At 56.0% G+C, this 22817-nt stretch overlaps 6 protein-coding genes across 6 annotated transcripts; 4 read left to right on the forward strand and 2 right to left on the reverse strand.

Moving 5' to 3' along the window:
- Nucleotides 1-881: 881 nt before the first annotated feature.
- Nucleotides 882-2503, reverse strand: P884DRAFT_280600 (transmembrane amino acid transporter protein-domain-containing protein; the record flags this gene model as incomplete). Its single annotated transcript, XM_069443454.1, has 3 exons — nt 882-1657; nt 1725-1884; nt 1943-2503. The coding sequence occupies 3 exons, from the start codon at nt 2501-2503 to the stop codon at nt 882-884; spliced, it is 1497 nt and encodes a 498-aa protein (XP_069294105.1).
- Nucleotides 2504-4271: 1768 nt separating this feature from the next.
- Nucleotides 4272-5261, forward strand: P884DRAFT_317057 (uncharacterized protein). The gene is made up of 2 exons (XM_069445302.1): nt 4272-4510; nt 4607-5261. Exons 1-2 carry the CDS (start codon nt 4303-4305, stop codon nt 5056-5058), a joined length of 660 nt encoding a protein of 219 aa, XP_069294106.1. The 5' UTR covers nt 4272-4302; the 3' UTR covers nt 5059-5261.
- Nucleotides 5262-8772: 3511 nt separating this feature from the next.
- On the forward strand, nt 8773-9818 carry P884DRAFT_210462 (uncharacterized protein; the record flags this gene model as incomplete). The annotated part of the gene is made up of 3 exons (XM_069439002.1): nt 8773-8868; nt 8943-9227; nt 9309-9818. The coding sequence occupies 3 exons, from the start codon at nt 8773-8775 to the stop codon at nt 9816-9818; spliced, it is 891 nt and encodes a 296-aa protein (XP_069294107.1).
- Nucleotides 9819-11090: 1272 nt separating this feature from the next.
- Nucleotides 11091-11740, reverse strand: P884DRAFT_303012 (DASH complex subunit Spc19; the record flags this gene model as incomplete). The annotated part of the gene is made up of 2 exons (XM_069444993.1): nt 11091-11471; nt 11594-11740. 2 exons carry the CDS (start codon nt 11738-11740, stop codon nt 11091-11093), a joined length of 528 nt encoding a protein of 175 aa, XP_069294108.1.
- Nucleotides 11741-12421: 681 nt separating this feature from the next.
- Nucleotides 12422-15379, forward strand: P884DRAFT_332438 (uncharacterized protein; the record flags this gene model as incomplete). Its single annotated transcript, XM_069445792.1, has 2 exons — nt 12422-12448; nt 14357-15379. The coding sequence occupies 2 exons, from the start codon at nt 12422-12424 to the stop codon at nt 15185-15187; spliced, it is 858 nt and encodes a 285-aa protein (XP_069294109.1). The 3' UTR covers nt 15188-15379.
- Nucleotides 15380-17649: 2270 nt separating this feature from the next.
- P884DRAFT_332439 (ABC-2 type transporter-domain-containing protein) lies at nt 17650-22721 on the forward strand (the record flags this gene model as incomplete). Its single annotated transcript, XM_069445793.1, has 4 exons — nt 17650-19899; nt 20004-22025; nt 22107-22420; nt 22509-22721. 4 exons carry the CDS (start codon nt 17650-17652, stop codon nt 22651-22653), a joined length of 4731 nt encoding a protein of 1576 aa, XP_069294110.1. The 3' UTR covers nt 22654-22721.
- Between the last annotated feature and the right edge of the window lie 96 nt (nt 22722-22817).

The raw sequence follows: 22817 nt of genomic DNA on the forward strand, positions 1-22817 counted from the left end.
AGTGCCTTGCGGGTCCCTTGGAAAGAGTTCCCGCATCAGGGCCGGCCACGGGCCATTCTGCCGAGATTGCCTCAAGGATCTGAAGTGTTGTGTTCGCATTGCGGATGCGGAGCAATCGTTAGGAGTTTCTCAGATGACCAGCAGTCTAGAACGGCAGAAGAATGGGGCGTGCTCATAGCTGATCACCATGTCCCCGTATCGAGGTTCACCACCAAGTTCGAAGACACGCCAACTCCTGGGGATATAACTGCTTCCACGACAAGAAAGCATCGCAATGATTCGACGTCACTGAATAGACATGCTCTGCTTCTATCTGGTCTACAAAGGGCGCTTCCAGTGTAGGATGGGTAAGAGTTAAGTAAGTTCTCGCGTCTTGCATTGTATGGTCGACTGTCGTCATATATGACATAAAAAGTGAATCGACAATCCCGGCGGACACTTTCCAAAACATCAAAATAAAAACGCCGATTATCCCTGACCGCACCCCAATAAACCCCCCTTTATCCACTCCGCGCTTTGTAGGAACGCCCATATAAAGAAAAAAAAAAGGTCTCTCCTCCGCAGTTTCCGAACCACAACCGCCAAAAAAAGAACACATTCGTCTAGCCCACAACAACGGGGCCCAGGGTTGCAGTCAAATATTTCCGTCTCTCGTCTAGCTACTTCTTCTTCTTCTTCTTCTTCTTCTCCTCCTTCTTCTCCTTCTTCTTCTTCTCCTTCTTCTTCTCCTTCTTCTTCTTCTTCTCCTCCTTCTTCTTCTTCTTCTTCTTCTTCTTCTCCTCCTTCTTCTCCTTCTCCTTCTTCTTCTTCTCCTTCTTCTTCTTCTTCTCCTTCTTCTTCTTCTTCTAGTAGTAGTAGGCTGGTGGTCTCAACTCGGCTGATCAGTGCGAAAAGAACGCGTTCATTCCCAGGCACACCACCATGACGCACACGCCGTACGCCGACAGGCACACGGCCAGCTTGCGCAGCAGGCCCGTCTCGAGGTGCTCCAGGTCCCATCTCCACTTCCGCCGCCATCGGCCTCCCCTCCCGCCTCTCGACCGCGCCGCCGCCGCTGCCGCCGACCCGGACAGGCTGGCCGCGGACCTCAGGCTCGTCACGCTCGTCGCCAGCGCGTCCTCCTCGTCGTTGTCGCAGTCGTCGAGATCGCGACCCCGGCCGTCGGCCTCGTCGCTGTACACCGCGTCGTCGTCCTCCTTGGACAAGCGCTGGTGGTAGATGCTATCGGGGTCGCTGATCTTGTAGTAGAACAGGCCCGGGAGGATGAAGGAGATGGCGGTGGAGCCGGTGCTGCCGACGTAGGCCAGCACGCGGTCGAGCGTCGACACGCGCAGGGCCGTGATGTAGCTAAGCACGAGGATGGCGCTGGTGATGAGGGCGAAGCGCAGCTCCGACATGACGGCGACCGGCGCGCCGTGGCTGTCGAGGGCTGAGGGGGAAGGGGCCGAGGCCAAGCCGGCCACGGGGAGGAGCGGTTGGCTGCCGCCGCTGGCCGAGGTAACGCTCGCGACGCTTGGGGACCGCTGGCTGCTGCCGGGCCGCCAGCGAAGGACGGCGTCGATGGAGGCGCGGCAGGGGTGGATCTGCAGCGGGATGCTGAAGGTGACCAGGGCAACGATGGCTGCCTTGGCGATCGTAGAGGCGACGGAAGGGGGATCTGGTGCGACGTCAGGCGCGGAACCGGGTGGGGGAGGGGGGCCGAGAGCTGCTATGGGCTTGCTTACACATGCTGACTATGTTCCCCTTGACGTCATTGCCGAAGGTGAAGTACCCGGTAATGGCGACCAGGACGTAGATAGAGGCGGCGGATCCGATGCTGGATCCGATAACGGCAACAATACTGCCGGGGGAGTTGTCCTTGATCTCGTTCAGAATCGAGAACATCTGGGTCGGGTCTTGTCAGCGAAGAGCTAGAACGCGCAGAACAACGGGGGAAACGCACGTTCTGGTGGCACGTGTAGGCAAAAATGACCACGGGCAGACTGCTGAGCGCAGCCACTGGTCCCTCCCAGGTAATGATCCGGATATCCCGTTCGTTCGGGATCTCATCAGCGGCAAAGTGGTAGGCCACCAGGATGATGAGATAGCCGATCGCAAGCAATGCAACCATGCTCGTGTACTTGAGCGAATCTAGCCTCCTGGGGAAGCTCAGCGGGATAATGAAGAGCAAAAAGAAGGCCGTGATCCAGAACTTGCGGTCGTCCAGAAACGGCAGACCCCAGCCAGCACTCCCAAACGATTCCGCCACGCCTGGCATCAGGTCCCCGATGATGATCATGTACGAAACGCCCACGCCGAAGCATTTTATCGCGATGGCAGCATCGAACACAACAGCAGCGTTCGGATACGTGATCTGCGAGAGCGCGAAGAAGGACGAAGTTCCCCTATCCAGATAGCGGGCGCAGCGTGCCTGAAGGTACAGACCAAAAGCTGACGTGAGCCCGCACCACACAATCAGCAAGACGCCCAGCATGACGCCAAAGTGGGACATGGCTGCGGGCATGGCAAGAGTTCCGGCGCCGACGACTGTATGTTGCTGTTAGAGAGGGGTGTCTTCCTTTTTGCTCCTCCCCTTTTTGATCCCATGTCCGAACGTACTCGTATTCAGCAGATTGATGTTGCTGCTCATCATGGAGGCGTGGCCGCCGCCCGCCTTGGGGTTGCGAGCACGTCGGTGACTGCGCGCGCAACCTGGTTAGGTCCCAGACCATTCAAAATCCCTTTTAGATCGGATAACTCACTGTGCCATGATTCCGCCGGAGATGGTCCCTGACGCACTGCCAGACGCTATTGTCTGGTACCCCGTCATCTAGCCAAGTCGAGGGCCTGGTGTGCGGCCACAGAGCCGCACAAAGCTAGGGAGCGAGGTGTCTGGGAAAATATGGAGGTTGAAGTTATTCCGATGCTGGACTAAACGCCCGTCGTTGCCGCCATCGGGGGAGCGCTTCGGCTTATCGGCGTCCCTGAAGTGACGGTCCGCGGTATGGCAGGGTCAAAGCGCGGATCGCAAGGGGCGAAGCGCCACTTAGGCGAGCGTATGCCGTGTCTTAATGCGGAAAAACGTGGTCTTAGATCGGATGAGCGACGTTCGGGAGTTGGGGAGGTCGCGGTCAATTGCGCTGGTGGCAAATCGAGATGGCCGGTCACGATGTGCGATTTGGATCTCCGCCAAGAATAACAATGCAAGATTCCAAATGAGACCACAGGATAAGGGTTAGGGTCTGTCTAATGACCTCGACCTCACATCTTATTTAGCCTGCTTAGCCTGCACTCTGCCTACATTTGTACGTTCTGCGCTGACTGGCTTGCTCAAACGCTACAGATTTCCTTTTCCAATACTCCTTCCGTCCCTCCGTAAATCCATGGAATCCGGTCGTGGGGTCCTATGATAGAGTGCGGGGCCAAGTTAGTACCAGCTTGTTGAGATGCGATCCCTGTCGAAGCCAAATGGACTGAGCTGGCACAGAAAGGTACATACATGTGATTGAGAAGACAACTACTTCCGTTTCTACTACATAAGGGTGCAAACTGTCCACAGGAACCATTACGATCAAACCCTTAATCGGTTGGTCAGAATCAATCTAGCTAACCCATTCTTGTCAGGATCCATCAATTTCATCTGCCCAGCTTTCTAACTCGAGTTGAACATCAGGTTAGGAACAATAGCTCGGAGAAGCTCTCTTCAATTGTTTCCATGCGGCAATGGGCGGACCAATAGGTTTATAAATGTGGGATAATGGACAATGTCTACGGAGTAGATGGGGTATAGAATACTTGATGGCAGGGACTACGTAGTGAGAGATACATTCTGAGAAGAGCTGGGTGCTTGAACTGCAAGCCAGTAGTAGACCAGCAGAACGTGGTGAAGGGCTGGTGCGATTGGTGCCTGTAGATCCCGGTTGAGATTGGTCGCGTTTATGCGGAGCAAAACCCAGAGATGCAAGTCGGTTGAAATTCGGCCTACGCAGAACGAACTGCGCGGTACGACAGGGTAAGTTGATCGGGTGTCTGCCGGTGACACGCCCTAAAATCGGCAGAAGAACGGCATTTGCGATATTGCTGTACGGAGTACTCCGTATTCCGTGCCGTAATTTGTACCAATTGTACGGAGTACGTAAGGGAGATGGGCAGTACCGTACTATACGCAGTAATCCGCACTGGCGCACATCGCGCACCGGGGTTGTGTGGGGCAACTGGCGTGTTGGTGCTTTAACATAACTATCATCTGCAAGGTCGAATTGGGGATCTCTTGGTCTACTCCGTACCCAGCATGCAACAATAGCCTGGCCACCATTCGGAGCTATGGACAACACGCCGGATCAAACAACGCTGGCCACCATCTCACTGCTCGAGGGGCGTCTACGGCGGATCGAGCACATCCTCTATGGCCCAACGACGCCCCCAACCCAGCCCCCGCAGCAGTCGGCGGTAGCTTCCCTCGTCGATCTCGAACACCGCTTCAACCAACTGGTCCGCCACTTTCGCGTCTACGCCGACATCCTCAAGATTTGTAGGTCGCACATCCTCCCGCAGCCGTTTGCAGTCCTGTACCTTCTACTTTTCATATAAAAAGCAGTACGACACACGCTAAAACAACTCGCCTCAGACAAATCACACCCGTCGCTCTTCCAACCCCCGTCGACAGCAACAGGACGAACAACTACGACAACGACCGGGCAGCCTGACCCCCCGCTCCCGCCGACTCAACTCTCGCCGGAAGCCGTGCGCGCCACGGTCCTCTCGTACGCCAGCGCCTTCCCGACCACAGCCTCCGCCCTGACGGCCGCGACGACCGACACGCCGATCCCGGACGCGAAGCAGAGCGCGGCGCTGGCGGCGCTGACGCCCCGGCTGCGCGCCGTCGAGGCGCTGCAGCGCGCCCAGGGGGCCGAGATGGCGGAGCTGCGGGCGCGCAGCGAGAAGGCGGTCCGCGCGTGGTACGAGGGCGGCGTGCTGCGGTGCGGGGCCAGGCTTGCGGACGCCGAGGGCCGGCTGGAGAAGGTCGAGCGCGGTGTGCGGAGGGCAGAGAGGGCGCGGGCCGAGCGGGAGAAGGTCTGAATTGCCTGACGCGATGCTTTCTCCCTTACTCTCCTTCTCCTCCTCTCAAGACGCGCAGTAGGGTAGTGTGCGCGTCGCCATGGGGGGGAAGACGACAATCTCGAAAGCGCAAACAAAGTTCTATCGCGATATGAAGCAGATCGGGACCAGCTGCGAGTTTCGGCGGATGCTGCAATGACAGGAGGGATACATATGAAGGCACCGCCCTGGGCAGCACATGACGACAAGTCCTCCCGTGGAATATCAGCCTTGCCCAGGAGACAACCGATCAGGTTATACAGTCACGGGGCGCCAATGGCGTATCGGGTCGTCCGGCAATCGTTGCTCTAGCCCGGCGATACTACCGCACGCCCTGTCCGTTCTTCTAGCCGAGAAGGTTCCGAGCTTAACAATACTGTGTGTCTGCATCCGGCGTACTTGACTGGACAAAGACAAATAGCCAATTCTGCAGTTCCACCCGTACGTCGACTTGGGTATGCGCTCCCAGGCCCGGCATTTGCGATGCCGTGTTTCAGAAGCCATGGCCCGCGGTATTTAAGGCGGGTGGCTGCTTGAGAATAACACCCTAGCACTTGGCTAAGAGCTACTTGACGGCCCGCATGTATTCCATTGTATTGAAAGTGTCAAACTCGGCTTCTGGACGGGATGGTATATGCGTACGATTTGACCATTACATGTTTTCATCGTGGGATACAGGCGCTGCGAACGTGTCGTGCAGACATGTGTGCAGCCTGCAAGCCTGTATGCGAAAGGGAAGCAACTTGGTTGTTGGCCTAGACTTCCTGAACCAATCACAAAGTCATTTACGGCATCATCCTTATTGGCATGAGGCATCTTGACAGAAACCAAGTCGCACATAAGGCTCTGCCTTCTGCCTTCGCTCATCTCATCGGAGGTTCGAATCGGCTAAGTCAGAAGCCCGAAACACGAATTGATGCGTAGGCTGAGAGTCCTGGATAAGGAGAGCGATGACTCTTGGCTCCGCTCTGCAATCCTGAAAGACTACTGCGTAGGCTGTGGGAATGACAGTAGTGTATCCTGTAGGTAAGATATATGGATGTGCCCAGACCGCCGGAGTTTTAGTTCGAGCTGTATACCTGACGGAGGCACTGGAGGTGGAAGGCGTTGATGTTGGGTGCTGATTTCTTACTAATATAATAAGGCGCGCCCTCTACAAACGGTTTTGCCTTGCCGCGCACACGAATCCCCCGGGTGGTCAGCTTCGCGACACTAATACTGATGATGGATTGCACGCAACGTCTTTATACTGACAATCACCTCTGAACCTCCGGTGCCAAAGATTGCTGAAACACAGAGCTGTGGCCGCACAGCGTGTTCCAGGTCCTGAGGCTTGACGCTGTCCCGGCGAGGTCGAGGAAGGGCACGGATCCAAGCCGTGCGTGCTCCTTGGTGATCCCGCGATATCCGTGTCACCAGTCAAGCTGCCCCCCTGAGGCGTCGTTTCGAGCACGCAGTGGTCCAATACCGTTCAGCAAATCTGCAGGGTGAGCCTTGTGAAACTTTGAAACACCTAAGCGGGGCCAGGCGTTGGCTGCCGCCAAGGACCAGGGGTTAGGCTCAAGGGCCAGGAATGGAGGCACTGGCAGCTTGAACTCTGGACCAATCAAGATTGGTGGTGAACCCAGTCGATTTGCCAGCCAGTTCAACCCGTCCACAAAAGACGTCTCCGCAGCGAACAGAATCCTACGGGAATCTGGCCATCTCCAGAATCGAGCTCCAGAAAGCTTACGTACGAGAAGCAACGCAAGAAAACCTCGATGATACTCTACTTGTCGTGAAGAAGCACCGGTTTGGAGTTGTTTCATTTGGCCTACATGTCCTAAGAATGACTAGAACAATTTTGTCAATAACTTATGGCCTTCACTTGAAGGATAGTGTGGATATACACACATGGACAGATTCACTGCGCACAAAATACTCCGTAGAACGTAACGTGTGTACCAAGGTGCTCGTGCTCGGTAATCGAGGTACTCCGTACGTAGGCATCCCTACATAGTAATCAACGGATCTGACCTACTAACGTTACTACGCAAATACCTAGCCAGGCACGGTCCACACGATTGTCAGGTACGGATACCTGGCTTTCTCGCTAGCTGGAGATCAATCATGCTCCACACTTCAGTCATCTCCGTCGGCCTGAGCGCATCTGTTGTCAAAGTCTTGACGGACAAACCTGCTAAACCGAGGTACTAGTAGTGTACGGAGTATCCTGAGTATACTAGCTATAGTGGATACTATCATTGGCTGAGACATAGCCATCAATTCCTATACTATCGGAAGTGTGTAACTAGTTGTTCTTCTCCACGCACGAGAGACAATTACTCGCTCGTAGGTCATACACGCGGTTTAAAGTGGTTGTGAGTGACCGCCACATTACTGCAGCATGAGGCGTCAAGTACGGATTACAACACGTAAAGAGGCAACACCCCCGCCAAGGACTAGGCAACCTTGTTCCCAAGAGTCATCCAATCGTGCTGACAGAAGCATGGCTCCGTTCCGAGGGTTGAAAACCACCAAAATCGGACGAGCATCAGGTCTTGCAAGCGATGCAGATTGCACTGGTTCAAAACGCGTAGGCGCACGAGCGAATGGTCCGAACGTATGTAGCGTCCGGCTCACACGCATGCCGCAAGAATCACTCAGATCCAGCCAACTGAATTTCTTGGCTTCGCTTGAAGGGCACAGCAAGCGAGAATGCGGGCGCACGATCCACCCCCTCCTCGATTTTCGCTCGATTTTCGCAGATTTGGGTCCCATTGTAGTTATCCGCCGGCCCAGACCCTCCCCCTGGCTTGCCTATCCACTCAAGTCCTCCCGTCCTTCCCGCTCTGCAGCCCCAGTTGGCTGGCTGTGCTGCCTCCCTCCCTTCCCTGCATTAACCCAATAAACTTCCCATCTCCTCCTCTTCTCACGGCATTTTTGGCCTTTCGCTTCTTCCCGACGCCTTCACTTTCGCTTCGCTGGCACATCCCATTTCGCCTAGGCCAGCTCACTTCAACTCTTTCCTAGACCTTCACACGACTTGTTCACCACGATTCGATCATTCGAAGCACGCTGGCGGGTACCGCGGTTGCGACATAGATCAAAAAATATCACGAGGTTGCTTGACCTAGAACGGCCGGGACGCGGGAAAAAAAAGTGCCTAGGACTGGGGTCTGATTCGGATTCCGAGCGACGAAGCACTCCGAAAATTCGTTCCCGACATTCCACAACATTCAACGATCCTTTAGAACCGCCGGCTTGGCTCAGGCAGATATCTATCTGCATCCTCTTCTCCACGTTCGCTTCATTGCCATATCCGAGACGAGCCGCTTCCTTCATTTCGGCGCCGTCGCCCTTCTGTCGTCGTTCCTTTCCAGACTCATCGGCCGACGCGAACCAGCATTGAGTGGTACTCTCGTCTTCCCACGTCTGCAGCATCGACCCGAGCATCTTGTTTCGCGCTCCCCCGGGACCCTCCTCGCTTTGCAGCCCCGCGTGTGACAAATCCGTTGGATTCCTCGAGTTCGTCCCAAGCGCGTCCCGAACGTTCCTGCATCGGACGACTGCCCATCTTATGCTGGAAACCGGAAGGTCCCGCGCCTGCTGAATTGCCACTGCGCGACACACAGCCAGCCGACTGGCATCGGACCCTTCTCGCCTCGCGCACTTATGCCCAGCTACGGATCTGTCCACTCGCCATCGCTCAGGAAAATGGAATATTCTAGGCCACAGTATGGCCGCAAGCGTATGAGCATGGGGAACGTTATCGGTGACCCCTTTGCGCTTGCGACCCTTTCGATTGCGACGGTAAGTGTTGCGCCCTCCTGCGCTCCGCGGCCGGCGGATTGTAAAGTGGTGCAGCTCCTAATGTGGTCTGACAGCTTGCATGGATCATCTCGTTCGTCGGGACCGTTGTGGCTCACGTCCAGCTGCCCGGCGATTTCCCCACATATTCGTACTGGACGTTGGTCTTCTTCCTTCTGGCAATTATCGGCATCTTCGTAGTGGTCGCATCCGACAGCACACAAACCTACCATGTCGCGATCGTCGGTTATCTCGGTTGCGGCTTGGTGCTCGCTACATCCTCGGTGAGCGCCATGATTCATAACAGTAACGGCGCCCTGGAAGCGGCTTCTGCGGGCTATATCCTGCTAACCATGGTGACCGTATGTCCCCCCCCCCCCCCCCAAAAAAAAAAAAAAAAACAAATCTGATACGGACGAGCCGCTCCTAAACATGAAGCTTAGATTGCCTGGATATTTTACTTCGGATCTGCTCCGTCAGCCGTTCCTCGCGCATACATCGATTCGTTCGCCCTCGCCAAGGAGTCGACGTCGACGAACCGCCACACCATGACTGGGTACGGCAACCGCAGGCCCGAGACGTCAACATCTGTGCAGCCGCCGCAGATGTACACTTCCCAGCTTAATGGACTCGAGAACCCGTCGCCCGTGGGCGGCATGGCGTCTACCATGAGGAACTCGACCACTCCTGGAGCATTCACAGCGCCGGGCGCTCAGAAATCCGCGGCCCAGCAGTCCGTGAACCCGGATGCGGAAATCGTGCCTCCCACTGAATACCCGTATCGCGCCAAGGCCATTTACAGCTACGAGGCGAACCCTGAAGACGCCAACGAGATTTCCTTCTCAAAACACGAAATTCTCGAGGTCAGCGACGTCAGCGGCAGGTGGTGGCAAGCGAGGAAGGAGAACGGCGAGACAGGCATTGCGCCCAGCAACTACCTCATCCTGTTATAGTCCGGGGTGGTCCAAGCAGGTTGTTGCAGGAGCGGGAGTTCGGCGGCAATTGCAGCTGAGGGCAATAACGTCGCCACATCAAAAGCATGATACCACGGGGATGGGTTCTTTATTTTCTTGTTTCATCTTTCGTTTCTCTCTCGTCTGGATGACGGTTTCTATATACCCTGCAACCTAAGCTGCGGCCCCGTCTGGCGTTCCCGTCTGGCGTTCCGTAACAGGACCTTGAACCGACTCTGAATAGAGCGAACCGGACCGGGCCGTGGGTGCAGATCACCTTTCTTTTTCACCGTGGCTATTGAATGCCTGCGGGAAAATACGATAGCAGTGGCGTGACACGAAGCATCAGCAATGGTCGAACGACCTTGGGCTTGACTTGGGATGCGTTGGGCGAGGTTCAATATCGTGGTCATGATTGGGTGGGATTGCTTCGACTCTGGTTTGGCCGGGTTCTGTTATACTTTTCTTTGCTTCACCCCGGTTCTGTTTTCTCAAAGAGTTTTCTTTTCCAAGCCAAGCAGGTGTTTGGTTTGATATACCAATTTGCGTGTGACACTATTTCAGCCCGTTGCTGCTTAGCGCTGGCGCGTTCCTAGCGCCCTGCCTTCTCGTGATGTCACTGCAAGTCTGTCTGGTCGGGATGCAGACAACTCCGGGACGCCGTTCCTTGTACGTTCTGACCCACGGCGATCTTGCAATCGCACCCCGGCAACAACCTAATTCTTCTTCAGGCGCAGCCAGCCAGCTCTTTCAAAGTCCGTCGTTATTGAAGTTGCGAGGCATGCTAAACCTGCTCCTCACGCCTCATCTTTCCGTCTGGGTGTTGAACGTTTCGGACCGTTCAGCCGCTGGTGCCAAGTGAATAAATATCGGGACACAGAGCCGCGGCGTCGATTGGCTGCAGCAGATGCAGACTTCTCTCCGCGGGCACTTGTTGGGTACTACTTCTGGTCCTGATGGCCATGCCTCGCGCCCCATCCCTCGTATGGGACATAACCATAACCTCCCTTGGGGCAAGCGCAGCCTCTCCGCCTCATCCCGTAAGGACATGGCTCCGTCGAGTTCCCCGCGGTGTGGCCCCTGGTAGCCGGGAGAGTAATGTAGTTCAGGTTTGCGGGAGAGCGGTAGCCGTGATGCCACAGCCGTTGACCGCAATCGCTTCTCGTTCCGTGTGGCTGTAGCGACGCGCTGTCGCCGTGATCCAGCAAGTTGTTTGAACTCTTGTTCTGGTTCCAGCCGCCAACTTGGAACCCCTCACTTCCACCAACCCACTTACTCCTGCTGGTCCAACCTCATCCTCAGCTCCCTCTCCTTCTGCAAAACCTCCAACTCCAGCCTCTCCACCCCGTACTTGAGCGCCTCCTTCCGCTGCCGCACCACCTTGGCCCTCAGCGCGGCCCCGCCGTCGAGCAGCTTCCCCTTCGCCCTGCCCTTCCCGCCCTCCTGCTCTCCCCCGCCTCTGCCCGGGGCGGGGTGATGCGACAGCCGGCCGGCATTCAGCTCCGCCCTCGCCTTGAGCGTCTCGATGCGGCGGGCCTGTCGCTCAAGGTGTTTTTCTGCGCGGTCGAGGAGGAGGGCGATGAAGGGGCCGATCTCGTCCCGCAGAGAGGCTTCGGCAGCGGCCAGGGTCGTTTGGGGGATCAGTTCGTAGTGCTGGATAGATGTGTGGCGCAAAAACGCACGCGGTTAGTCGTGCTCTGCTTTTTGCGAAGGGTTTCATCGTTTTAAGCCCGCGGGGGTGGGGGGGGGTTGGGGAAGGGTTGTCAAAAACGTACGCGGACGGTCTTGAGGACGGAAGAGAGGCGGGGAAAGTCCTGCACGCCTGCACCGAGGGTGTCGACCGAGGATTCGAGGAAGGAGAGCGAGGTGCGCAGCGACGACACGCAGTCGCTGTAGCTGAGGGCGGGGTTCGCGGTCGACATTGTCGCTCTGTTTGTCTGCTGTGCGGGGTGGTCGGCGTGGTGCTGATTGGTAATCACGGTAAAGCAACGAGTCGCAGGCCAGTTTCAGCCACGTTTTGCGGTTTGAACTTTGGACATTGACCGCAATAAAAGCAAAGTGTTGGTGAACAACTTTCCAAGGTTGGTTGGATCTGTTGAATTGCGTTTGTTTGGGCCTGGTTTGCCATGTCGAGGGTGGACCTCCGCCCACAGTGTTGCATCCAAGCCATGTGATTGGACTGGTTTCAGCGCTGCAGTTCCAGAGCTCGAATGTCAACACTCGGGCCCTTTTCGACTTGTCCCTTTGCGTTCTCTTGAACCCGCCCTCTAGTGACAACCGGATGGAGAACGAGCATTTCGTACCCCTACTCATCGTTTCAAATGATGCCAATTATGTTAATGCCCATATGGACTTACTGTGTGTTCGGGTAATGAATTTTAATCCAACGCCGACTGCACCCTGACATCCGAGGGTTGGCGCCCGCTTTCAGCCCTTGTCAAACGCCAACAAACTTGTCCACTTCAGGCGCGGCCAATGCTGCTCGATGTAGTTCCCTGTCTTCTGATAAGTTGCCGCGGAGTAAAGGGTCAGGCGACTGGTTGCAGGTGCGCTTGAATTTGCCTCAAACTTGGAAGTACGGAGATAAGCAAAGTAGAACCAACATGGCATTCAAGGTCACCTTGACTATCGTCGACGAACTTAGCAGATACGTAGTTTCCCACCCAAGACAGGTTGCCTACATACTACCTCCACTCTCAGCACTAATTTCCCATATTCCTAAAATTTAGGGCTTGAAATATACTAAACAAATGTGTGATATTTGTAGGTGGTTGAAGAGCGCGAGTTAGCACGAATTTGTGTAGGAAATGACGTTCGGAATATAGGGGTTTCCGACTTATAGTACGCAATCTAACCCAGTCATAGCGCTTCACCTAATTACAGGAAAGAGTCGAATACACATGTTATAAGCCACCCATTTGTTATATCTGGCCCGTAACGCAGAAATATATTGCAGCGAGTGAGCCGAACGATTACCCTAGCTAGTCGTCCGCACAATACCCGCCTGTTATACGATGAAACGTTTTTAATGTCAGTTGTGTGCTAAGCATCTCCCGTTTTTACATGGTTATTATTGTACTATAGGACGTGCCTCAGGCGTCGTTTTCGAGCCTCATCTCGGGGCAGCGCCTGGTTCCTCCACCCTCCCCATGCTGCTGAACGATACCTGGGGGGAAGGAGTAAGGGGAGAGAAATGGGAAGGGAAGATGTAAAGTCGCGGAGGAGCTCCAAATAACAATGCACTTCTGAATGCCAGAGGAGATAGCAGATGTTGTGAGGGATCAAGTCAGCAAAGATGGTAATTAAATAACGACCGTGGCAAACAATATTTTTTTGCCGTCTCTTCGGTTGAGGAACAACGAGACCACTGGATCGACCATGGAAAACATGGTTTAACAGTATTATGGCTATCTCCTGATGTAAGGAGCACTGCAATTTGGGCCTGTCGGGCAGGTTGAGCCCGCAAGTGCACATGTGAAGGTTCTTTCTTTGATTTCTTTCTTTTCCTTATCTTATTGTTCTTATCATTCTAAAACAGAAGCCGTACATATGTGTCTCTATATCTATAGCAGTCGTCTAACTTTTTACACCCAGGAACAGTTTCTAGAATTAGGTGATACTGTAGCTAGTGACTTATTCATATAGGATATTACGAGCTCAAGGTGCGCAGCTGGTGCGGCATATGCCATGTCTGGAAATACCATTACTGCGGTAGTATAATCAGTACGGATTACACTGCCTTGCCTCGGTACGTACCAACGTATTTGACAATGAATGGGATTCACTTTAATTACATGCTGTACAACTCATGTACTCCGTACATCCCATGTCGATTTAGGATCCTGTCTGGCTGGTATTGCCAATCCCCGAGACTCTCTTGTAACTTCGACTGTTACAAAAATTAGGTGTCTAACATATGGCACAATATCAGTGTGTGCATACATAGTACTAGAATAGACTACGCGCATTGTTCAGGAAAAAAAGTATGGTTGGAACCTATCCTTCTAGGAAGGTAAGCTACCGTAGATATTAGGTGAGCTGCTTGCCTCGTAAGCAAGAACAATTTGCCAACAAAAAAAGGGGGGAAATAAGTAAGGACGGATTACGCATCACTGAATGACCTTTTCCGTCCTTTTTTAGGCCGTGCGGTTCGCCCATTCGTCGTCCCGTATGCAAGTCACATCATCCGCCCTCCGAGTCTTACGAAGTCCAACACTTGCCGACTCAGCGCTGCAAGTGAGACCCATCGAGGGCGAAAGAAGCAGGAGGGAGGTGGTCAGTGCGGTGCCAAGTCGGATCGGAGAAGGTGGGGCTGTTACTGCGGAGACGAGGGGCGTGTACATAGCTGATCAGTCATCTACTTAACAGACCTCTCGCCACGCCTCTCGACCACCGGTCTCTCTTCCTTAGTTCCGCATCGCAAACGTTGCACTGAGCAACGACACCCGGACCGCTCCCTGAACATTTCAGGCAATTCGGCCTCTGTTTAAGGAGGCCGCCCTTCCATCGTGCAAGAATGGCCGCTGCAACTGCAACAGGAGCAGCCTGCGTTCGTCTCTCTGCCTTCGTCTTCTACCAGCCCCAGCTACGCGCTTAGTTGCGATCCCCTGCAGTCGAGTCTCGGAAATGACTTTGAACTGTTGAACCCCTTTACCTGGGATCAAGCTGCAGCCAACACCCTGGGCGACCACGTCGACCCTGCCTCAATCACCGCCGCAACCGCACCGCCCGGGGCAGACGGTCACTCCAACTTCTCGTCGCCCGAACTAGACCTCGACCTCGCACACTGTCTCGACGCCTTTTCTACCCCTGTCTTCGACTTCTTCATTCCTCCTTCCACTTCTCCGCTGCCCGCTCCGCCCCTAAGCTCGGCAACCACATCCCTCGGCAGCACCCCGGCGACCACCCATCTCCAATCTCCTTCGCCCACGCCGCCGAGCCCGGAAGACGGTGGCACCGCTCTCATTCCTGGTCTCAAGCTGCCGCGCGCAAAAACAAGGACCTTGTCAAGTAAACGAGGTCGGCGGCCGGCCGCAGCCTCGCTCTTGCAGACCGCCGGCGGCAGGATCACCAAGCACGGCAGCCACGGCGCACCCGCCGCCGCCTCGTCGGTAGCTGCGGCAGTGGCATCGGCAGCAGCGCCGGAAGACGTCGATCCCGAGATTCTCGGCAGGCGATATCGCAACAACCTCGCGGCCAAGCGGTACCGTCAAAAGAAAATTGATCGGATCGAGCAGCTGGAAAAGGAGGTGACCGATTTGAAACAGGAGAGGGATGACCTGAGGATTCGGTTGGCCCGCCAGGAGGCCGAGGTAGCGGCGTTGAGGGAGATGCTGAAGATGAAAAACAGCGAAAGGTCTAAGGATTAATTTGTGGTGGGGAAGAGTGTTTGGGGGCTTCCTGTCTGTATGGTAGATGACCTGGAAGAGAGAAGAGAAGCTGAATCAAATGTCTATTTCCCGTCGATCTCCAGGATCATTGATCTAGTTTGCCGACCGACCTTACGCGCCTCAAATGGGCTTGATATCGAATGTATGCTATTTTACCGCACCAAGTACTATGCTTTTCATTTCTTGGTTCATGTTGAACGTCCCAAGCTAAGAGGTCGAGAACAACCACACAGAGGACCATGCTCCCTACTCCTCTCATCTGTATATGTTGGGATAGATGGATGGATCAAATCTTCGTATCTCTGTAATGGTTGATGATGGTAGATTGGTGGTGTTGATGGATGAAGAAGGAAGAGGGCCGACCAGGGCTGCCTTCAGGAGGATGTGGGTGGCTGCACCCTGGTGGGTCCGGGAGCTTTTGTCTGCCCGGTCCACCACAGTAATCCGTACACATACCATCCGGGATAGTGTGATGTTTGTCAAGGTCATAACAATCAGGGCGTAAATAGCGGAGCTTGGTTAGCACGGCACCCGCCCACGTCTCGATCGTCAAGCAGAAGCACAGCCCGCCCTCTGTGTAGTGCCGACAGCACCTTGGCACTTGAGGGACCCCGCACGCTCTGTGCCCTCAGTGCACCCCTCCGTGTACTTATCCATGATTCATCGATGAATCATGGCCAATCAGCAGCATTAGTTATTTCATTCATGGTGAACGTTCCGCGCCCCCTTTCCGTCCGGCTGGAGTCATCTGCATCGGGTAGTTGAACGCTTTGCGCACTTAGTTATTAGCAATGTCTTTGTGCGCCACACTTCGGAAGTACAATTTTCGTAGTGAGTCCACTACGTGACTTTATCCTAATCGAAAACTGAATCACGTAGTCATTATAGTCATTGTTCGACTATAAAGCGATACTGCGGTAGATCCGAGCTGCGAAGGGCAACGTCAGATTTTGTTGGGACCGAGTACCAAGTAGAGCGCTACCGTAGTATAGTGTAAACTCCGAGCTAAAAAAACGGGATGTCGAATTCGGCGTTACAGACCTAAAAAGGGTTTACTTCGGCAAATCTCTTGGGTGGAGCTACGGGTTTCCCGAATTGTATGTGTGTGCCAGAGGACGCGAGGACACTGATTGTGCACTTTTTTATTGGATCAACTAAGGTATCTATGCACACTCTCGTATGTGTTCCGTGCTCCATACATACGCAGTACATAGCAAGTATGTGCATACAGTCCGTACATGTTTTATGCCATAGACTCCGTGCACCGCGTAGTGCACCATCATGTTCCGACGGACTTTGCCGGAGGATTGATGAAGAGAGGGGGATGCCTCGATTTATAATTTTGGGATAACTGGGCTTTTTCGCCGCGGACGGTCATTTGTCAGGATAACTATCTGCATTGCGCTACGGAAAAGATGCAGTAGGTGATGTATTATGTACAGTAATCTACACTATATCTAAGGCCTGATGCTGCTAAATGCCTAACGCCGATGCCGTACCGTTTTTATGGATGCCATCTCTTGGTCCTTCGTGAGATCATCATTGACATGAGTTCCACTTGGGCTTCGACAGAGTTCGAAGCGATCTCAGCCCCCCCACATCACCCTCGCTCATCGGTGACGTTTCAGAAATTTTGGAGGACGGTAAGAAATGCACTTTGCAGGGGCGTTCCTGGGTCCCATCATGTATTCCGGCGAGCCCAATACGGTATTTGGTGGGCCATAATCGCGGCCTTAACTGGATGTACACGTTTAATCGCCGGTTTACAGGGCGTATCTGTGATGAAATCTCGATTCTCGGCGCCCTTATCTCCATGTGCCACGGCGGTGATTGAGGCAGAAACTCCCAAAATGGAAGGGACCCGCCTTAGCCGCTGACTGCATGTGCAATCGTGGACATGGTACTGCAAAAACGCCATTGTTGTTGCTGAGAAATCACAATGGGCGCTTGCTTGTATTTATAATGTATCCAGGGTGACGCTCCCTTGAGATTTCCCTCCTCAGGTTGGAGAATTCCCTTCCTGAGCAGAACCAAACGCACCTCCCCCAGTTGCTTGATTTGAATCCAGGACTGCAAACGCCTGTGCACCTTCCTTTAGCAGCACCTCGCCGACTGCCATCTGGGGGTTAAGATAAGGCTGTTGCTACCTGAGGTACGGTTTTGATTTTCTGTACAGCACTTACCTGGCACAGTAATACTCGTTGGTAGTTCACCCTCACTCACCCTTGTCCTTCCTTCCGCATAATTAGCCGTTGCTCTTTTCTTTTTGTTGCTGATCACTCACCGCTGACTTCTCCCCCTAGATTCAAGGATTCAGAATAAATACAAGGGAGAGAAGAAAAGAAGCACAATATCGGCACGTCTAGCATTCCACGCCAAAGTGACGTACATAACCTCCAGAGTGTACAGAACACAAACCTAAAAAACAACTGCGAAACGCCATGTGGGGCCATTCGACGGAAGAGGGCCTGCGGCGGAGCGCGGCAGACGTCCTCCCCGAGACTCTCCACAACAGGGCGGAGGAGGCACAAGCACCGGCACCAGGCGAAGGGGATTCGGCGGAGGCCACCAGGATTCCTCCCAGCCCGGAAGTGGTAGAGGGGACATGGGGCGAGCGGGACGTGGGCGGGCCGGTAAGCCAGCGCGAGGCCATGCACGACTTTGAGGAATTGGCGACTCGGCTCAGCAGGACTCGCTCGCACGCGGCCGCTTCGCAGCGGTCGACAAAGAGCCGGTCCAGCTTCTTCCGCCGCATTACGTCTCGCGCGAGCGGCACATCCAAGGCTGCTCCCAGCACAGCCCGCGAAAAGCCCGTCGATGACGAGGAGACAGCGACGTCGGCAGGAGCCGAGGAGGAGGAAGAGGGTTCCGACGGTCAGGACGTGTTCCCTCTGGAGCAGTTCATGCGGGAAGGCCATCTCGAGAAGCGGACCGAATCGGGCGAGTCGGCCAAGAAGCTGGGCGTGGTCTTCAAGCACCTGACGGTCAAGGGCGTCGCCGGCGGCACCACCTTCGTCCGAACCCTACCTGAGGCCATCCTGGGCACCTTCGGCCCCGACCTCTATCACTTCCTCTGCAGGTTCATCCCCGCGCTGCGCATCGGCCGGGGCGGCGAGCTCCGGACCCTCATCCACGACTTCACCGGCGTGGTGCGCCACGGCGAGATGATGATGGTGCTCGGGCGACCCGGCAGCGGGTGCAGCACCTTCCTCAAGGTTATCGCCAACAACCGCGAATCGTACGCGGCGGTCGAGGGCGAGGTGTTGTACAGCGGCATCCCCGCCGACGAGGCCCGCAAGCGGTACCGCGGCGAGGTCGTCTACAACGCCGAGGACGATCAGCACCTGCCCACGCTGACCGTCGGCCAAACGCTCAAGTTCTCGCTCCTCAACAAGACACGTAAGAACCTGCGGGGAGACGTCGGCACCATCATCGACGCGCTCCTGCGCATGTTCGCCATCAAGCACACCGAGAACACAATTGTCGGCAACGCCTACATCCGCGGCGTCTCGGGCGGCGAAAGGAAGCGTGTCAGCATCGCCGAGACGCTCTCGACTAAGAGCACCATTGTCTGCTGGGATAATTCGACCAGGGGCCTCGACGCCTCCACCGCCCTGGACTACGCCAAGAGCCTCCGCATCATGACGGACGTGTCGGACCGGACGACGCTCACCACGCTGTACCAGGCCGGCGAAGGCATCTACGAGCTGATGGACAAGGTCCTGGTCATTGACCAGGGCCGCATGCTCTACCAGGGCCCGGCCAAGGAGGCGCGCAAGTACTTTGAGGACCTCGGCTTCTACGCGCCGCCGCGGCAGACCACACCCGACTTCCTCACCTCTATCTGCGACCCCAACTCGAGGCAGTTCCGCGACGGCTGGGAGGCCCGCTGCCCCAAGACGGCAGAGGACCTCGAGAAGGCTTTCCGCGAGAGCGCCGCATATCAACGGCTCCTCGCCGACGTCCGCGACTTCGAGGAGCACCTCGAGAAGACGGGCCATGCCGACATGCAGACCTTCAAGGACACAGTCCGCGAGCAAAAGTCCAAGCGCGTCCGTCCGGGCTCCAACTACACCATCCCCTTCTGGAAGCAGGTCCTGGCCTGCGCCCGTCGCGAGGTCTGGCTCATCTGGGGAAACAAGACGGAGCTTTACTCCAAGTACTTCACCATCATTAGCAACGGCCTCATCGTCGGCTCGCTCTTCTACAATGCCCCGTCCTCCACCGCCGGCAGCTTCCTACGCGCCGGCTCCATCTTCTTCTCCGTCGTCTTCCTCGGATGGCTTCAGCTCTCCGAGCTCATGAAGGCCGTCTCGGGCCGCGCCATCGTCGCCCGCCACAAGGAGTACGCTTTCTACCGCCCCAGTGCCGTCACCCTCGCCCGCGCCCTCGTCGACCTGCCCGTTCTGGTCTGCCAGGTCGTCATCTTCGGCATCCTCCTCTACTTCATGACGGGCCTCGACCTGAACCCGGGCAAGTTCTTCATCCAGCTCCTCTTCATGTACATCACCACCTTCTGCATCACCGCCATGTACCGCATGCTGGCTGCCATGTCCCCCACCATGGACGACGCCGTCCGTTTCTCGGGCATGGCCCTTAACTTGCTCGTCATCTACACTGGTTACGTCATTGCGAAGCCCCTCCTGCTATCGCAAAAGATCTGGTTCGGCTGGATCGCGCACGTCAACCCGGTAAGTTTCTATGGTTCTTCTGTCTCGCAAATCGGTCCCGCTCTCGTACACTTGCTGACACTTTCTCTCTCTCTCTCTCCTCTCTTTTTTTCTCCTTGCAACAGCTCAGTTACTCCTTTGAGGCCGTCATCTCCAACGAGTTCCATGCACGCACCTTGGAGTGCGCCCCAGAGAATCTGGTGCCACAGGGCCCCGGCGTTCTCCCCGTGAACCAGGGCTGCGCCGTCCCCGGGGCGCAGCCCGGCAGCGCCAGCATCCTGGGAGACGACTACATCCATGCCAGCTTCGACTACACCCGGGCCCATCTCTGGCGCAACTTTGGCGTCGTCATTGCCTTCTCCGTTCTCTACCTCATCGTCACGACCGCCGTTGCCGAGCTCTTTTCCTTCGCCACCTCCGGGGGCGGTGCCCTCGTCTTCAAGCGATCTCGACGGGCGGCAACGGCCCAGCGGGTAAAGGCGGCGAGCTCCGACGAAGAGACGGGTAACTCGTCCGGGAACTCGTCGTCAACCGAGGTGTCGGCGGCCAGCCACGGCAGCGCCGGCGACTTCAAGGGGATCGCAGGCAGCGAGAGGGTCTTCACCTGGGAGGACATCACGTACACGGTGCCCACGCCGGCGGGCCCCAAGCGCTTGCTCAATGGCGTGAACGGGTATGCCAAACCCGGAGTCTTGGTCGCCCTCATGGGCGCCAGCGGCGCCGGCAAGACCACCCTGCTTAACACCCTGTCGCAGCGCCAGACCGTCGGCGTGGTCAGCGGCAACATGCTTGTCGACGGCGCGCCGCTCGGTAGCGACTTCCAACGCAGCACGGGCTTCGTCGAGCAGATGGACCTGCACGAAGAGTCAGCCACGGTCCGCGAGGCCATCGAGTTCTCGGCCCTGCTCCGCCAGAGCCGCGACGTCCCGCGCCAGGAGAAGCTCGATTACGTTGACAAGGTGCTGGACCTGCTGGAGCTCACCGAGATTCAGGACGCCATCATCAGCTCGCTAGGCGTGGAGCACAAAAAGCGCCTCACCATCGGTGTCGAGCTCGCGGCCAAGCCCGCCCTGCTCCTCTTCCTCGACGAGCCCACCAGCGGCCTTGACGCCCAGTCCGCCTTCTCCATCGTCCGCTTCCTCCGCCGTCTGTGCGCCGCTGGCCAGGCCATCATCTGCACCATCCATCAGCCCTCATCCGACCTGATCCAGCAGTTCGACAAGATCCTCGCCCTCAATCCGGGCGGCAACACCATCTACTTCGGCCCCGTCGGCAAGGACGGCAGCGCTGTGATCCAGTACTTTGCCGAGCGCGGCATCCACTGCCCCCCGGGCCGCAACGTTGCCGAGTTCCTCCTCGAGACGGCCATCAAGGGCGGTCGCCGCCCCGACGGCTCGCGCATCAACTGGGCCGATGAGTGGCGCTCCTCGCCCGAGAACAAGGCCCTCATCGCCGAGATCCAGCAGCTCAAGGCCGAGCGCGCTAGCGCGCGGGGCCAGCAGGAGCAGCAGGTCGGCGGTGCCTCTGCCGGACCCGTCCAGCATGAGTTCGCCGCCCCCGTCACCACCCAGATTCTCCTCCTTACCAAGCGCATGTTCGTCCGCCAGTGGCGCGACCCGTCCTACATGTACGGCCGCCTCTTCACCGCCGTCGTCATCGGTATCTTCAACGGCTTCACCTTCTGGAAGCTGGGCGACACCGCCGCCGACCTGCAGAACGCCATGTTTAGCTCCTTCCTCATTATCATGATCCCCGCCACCGTCCTCAATGCTGTCCTGCCAAAGTTCTTTACCAACTTCGCCCTCTGGCAGGCTCGCGAACACCCCTCGCGCATCTACGGTTGGGTCGCTTTCTGTACAGCCGAGGTGCTCTCCGAGATACCCGGCTCCCTGCTCGCCGCCGCTCTCTACTGGCTGCTTTGGTATCTGCCTGCAGGCCTGCCCACCCGGGGGCCCTCTGCAGGCTACGTGTTCCTCATGACCCTCCTCTTCTTCCTCTTCCAGTCCAGCTGGGGCCAGTGGATCTGCGCCTGGGCCCCGAGCTTCACCGTCATCAGCAACATCTTGCCTTGCTTCCTGGTCATCTTCTGCTTGTTCAACGGCGTCGTCGTACCATATACCCAGCTGAACGTGTTTTGGAAGTACTGGGTGAGTCTCCCTTTGCTTCTCGCTCTTCCCTTGTCTCCCTTCGGTGGGTTGGTAAGCTAACATACATTTCCCTCCTTTCAGCTCTACTATCTCAACCCATCGTCTTACTGGATCTCGGGTGTGCTCTCAGCCACTCTCGCTGGCCGTGCTGTCCATTGCACCCCGGCCGAGGCTGCCCACTTCAACCCGCCCTCGGGCCAGACCTGCCTCGAATTCGCCGGCGACTTCGTGCGCCAGGCCGGCCGCGGCTACCTGGTGAACCCCAACGCTACGTCCGACTGTGCATACTGCCCTTACGTCGACGGGACCGAGTTCCTAGAGACGATTGGCATCTCGCCGGATACTAAGTGGCGCGACTTTGGCATATTCCTTGTCTTTTGCTTCACCAACTGGATGTACGTGTCTCTCCGATTCCCGGCGATGTTTATTCTCATTTTCAATCTTCTCATTTGTATCAACGGAAACTGACAACTGGTGATACAGGCTTGTCTATTTCTTTATCTACACTGTTCGTATCAAGGGTTGGACCTTCGGCTTCGGGCCTCTTTTCCGCGTGGTTGATAAGGTCGTCGGGGCAGTCAAGGGACTGTTCAAGAGCCGCAAGTCTGACAAGGAGACTGTTGCTTGAGGAGGACAGAGGAGCATTTTCTCGTCTCAAGGTTCTTAGATGACTGATAGAATAGATGGATATTATCGGGGCATATAGAAGGACTAAGATAGACATATAGATGTTATCCATGTCATCTCGTCCATTTTGGTCCACAGTAGCCAGTTTGGAAATCGAGAAAAATT

This window comes from Thermothelomyces heterothallicus (assembly GCF_042370625.1).
Source record: "Thermothelomyces heterothallicus CBS 202.75 unplaced genomic scaffold P884_scaffold_32, whole genome shotgun sequence".
In the NCBI taxonomy this organism is placed as follows: Eukaryota; Fungi; Ascomycota; class Sordariomycetes; order Sordariales; family Chaetomiaceae; genus Thermothelomyces; species Thermothelomyces heterothallicus.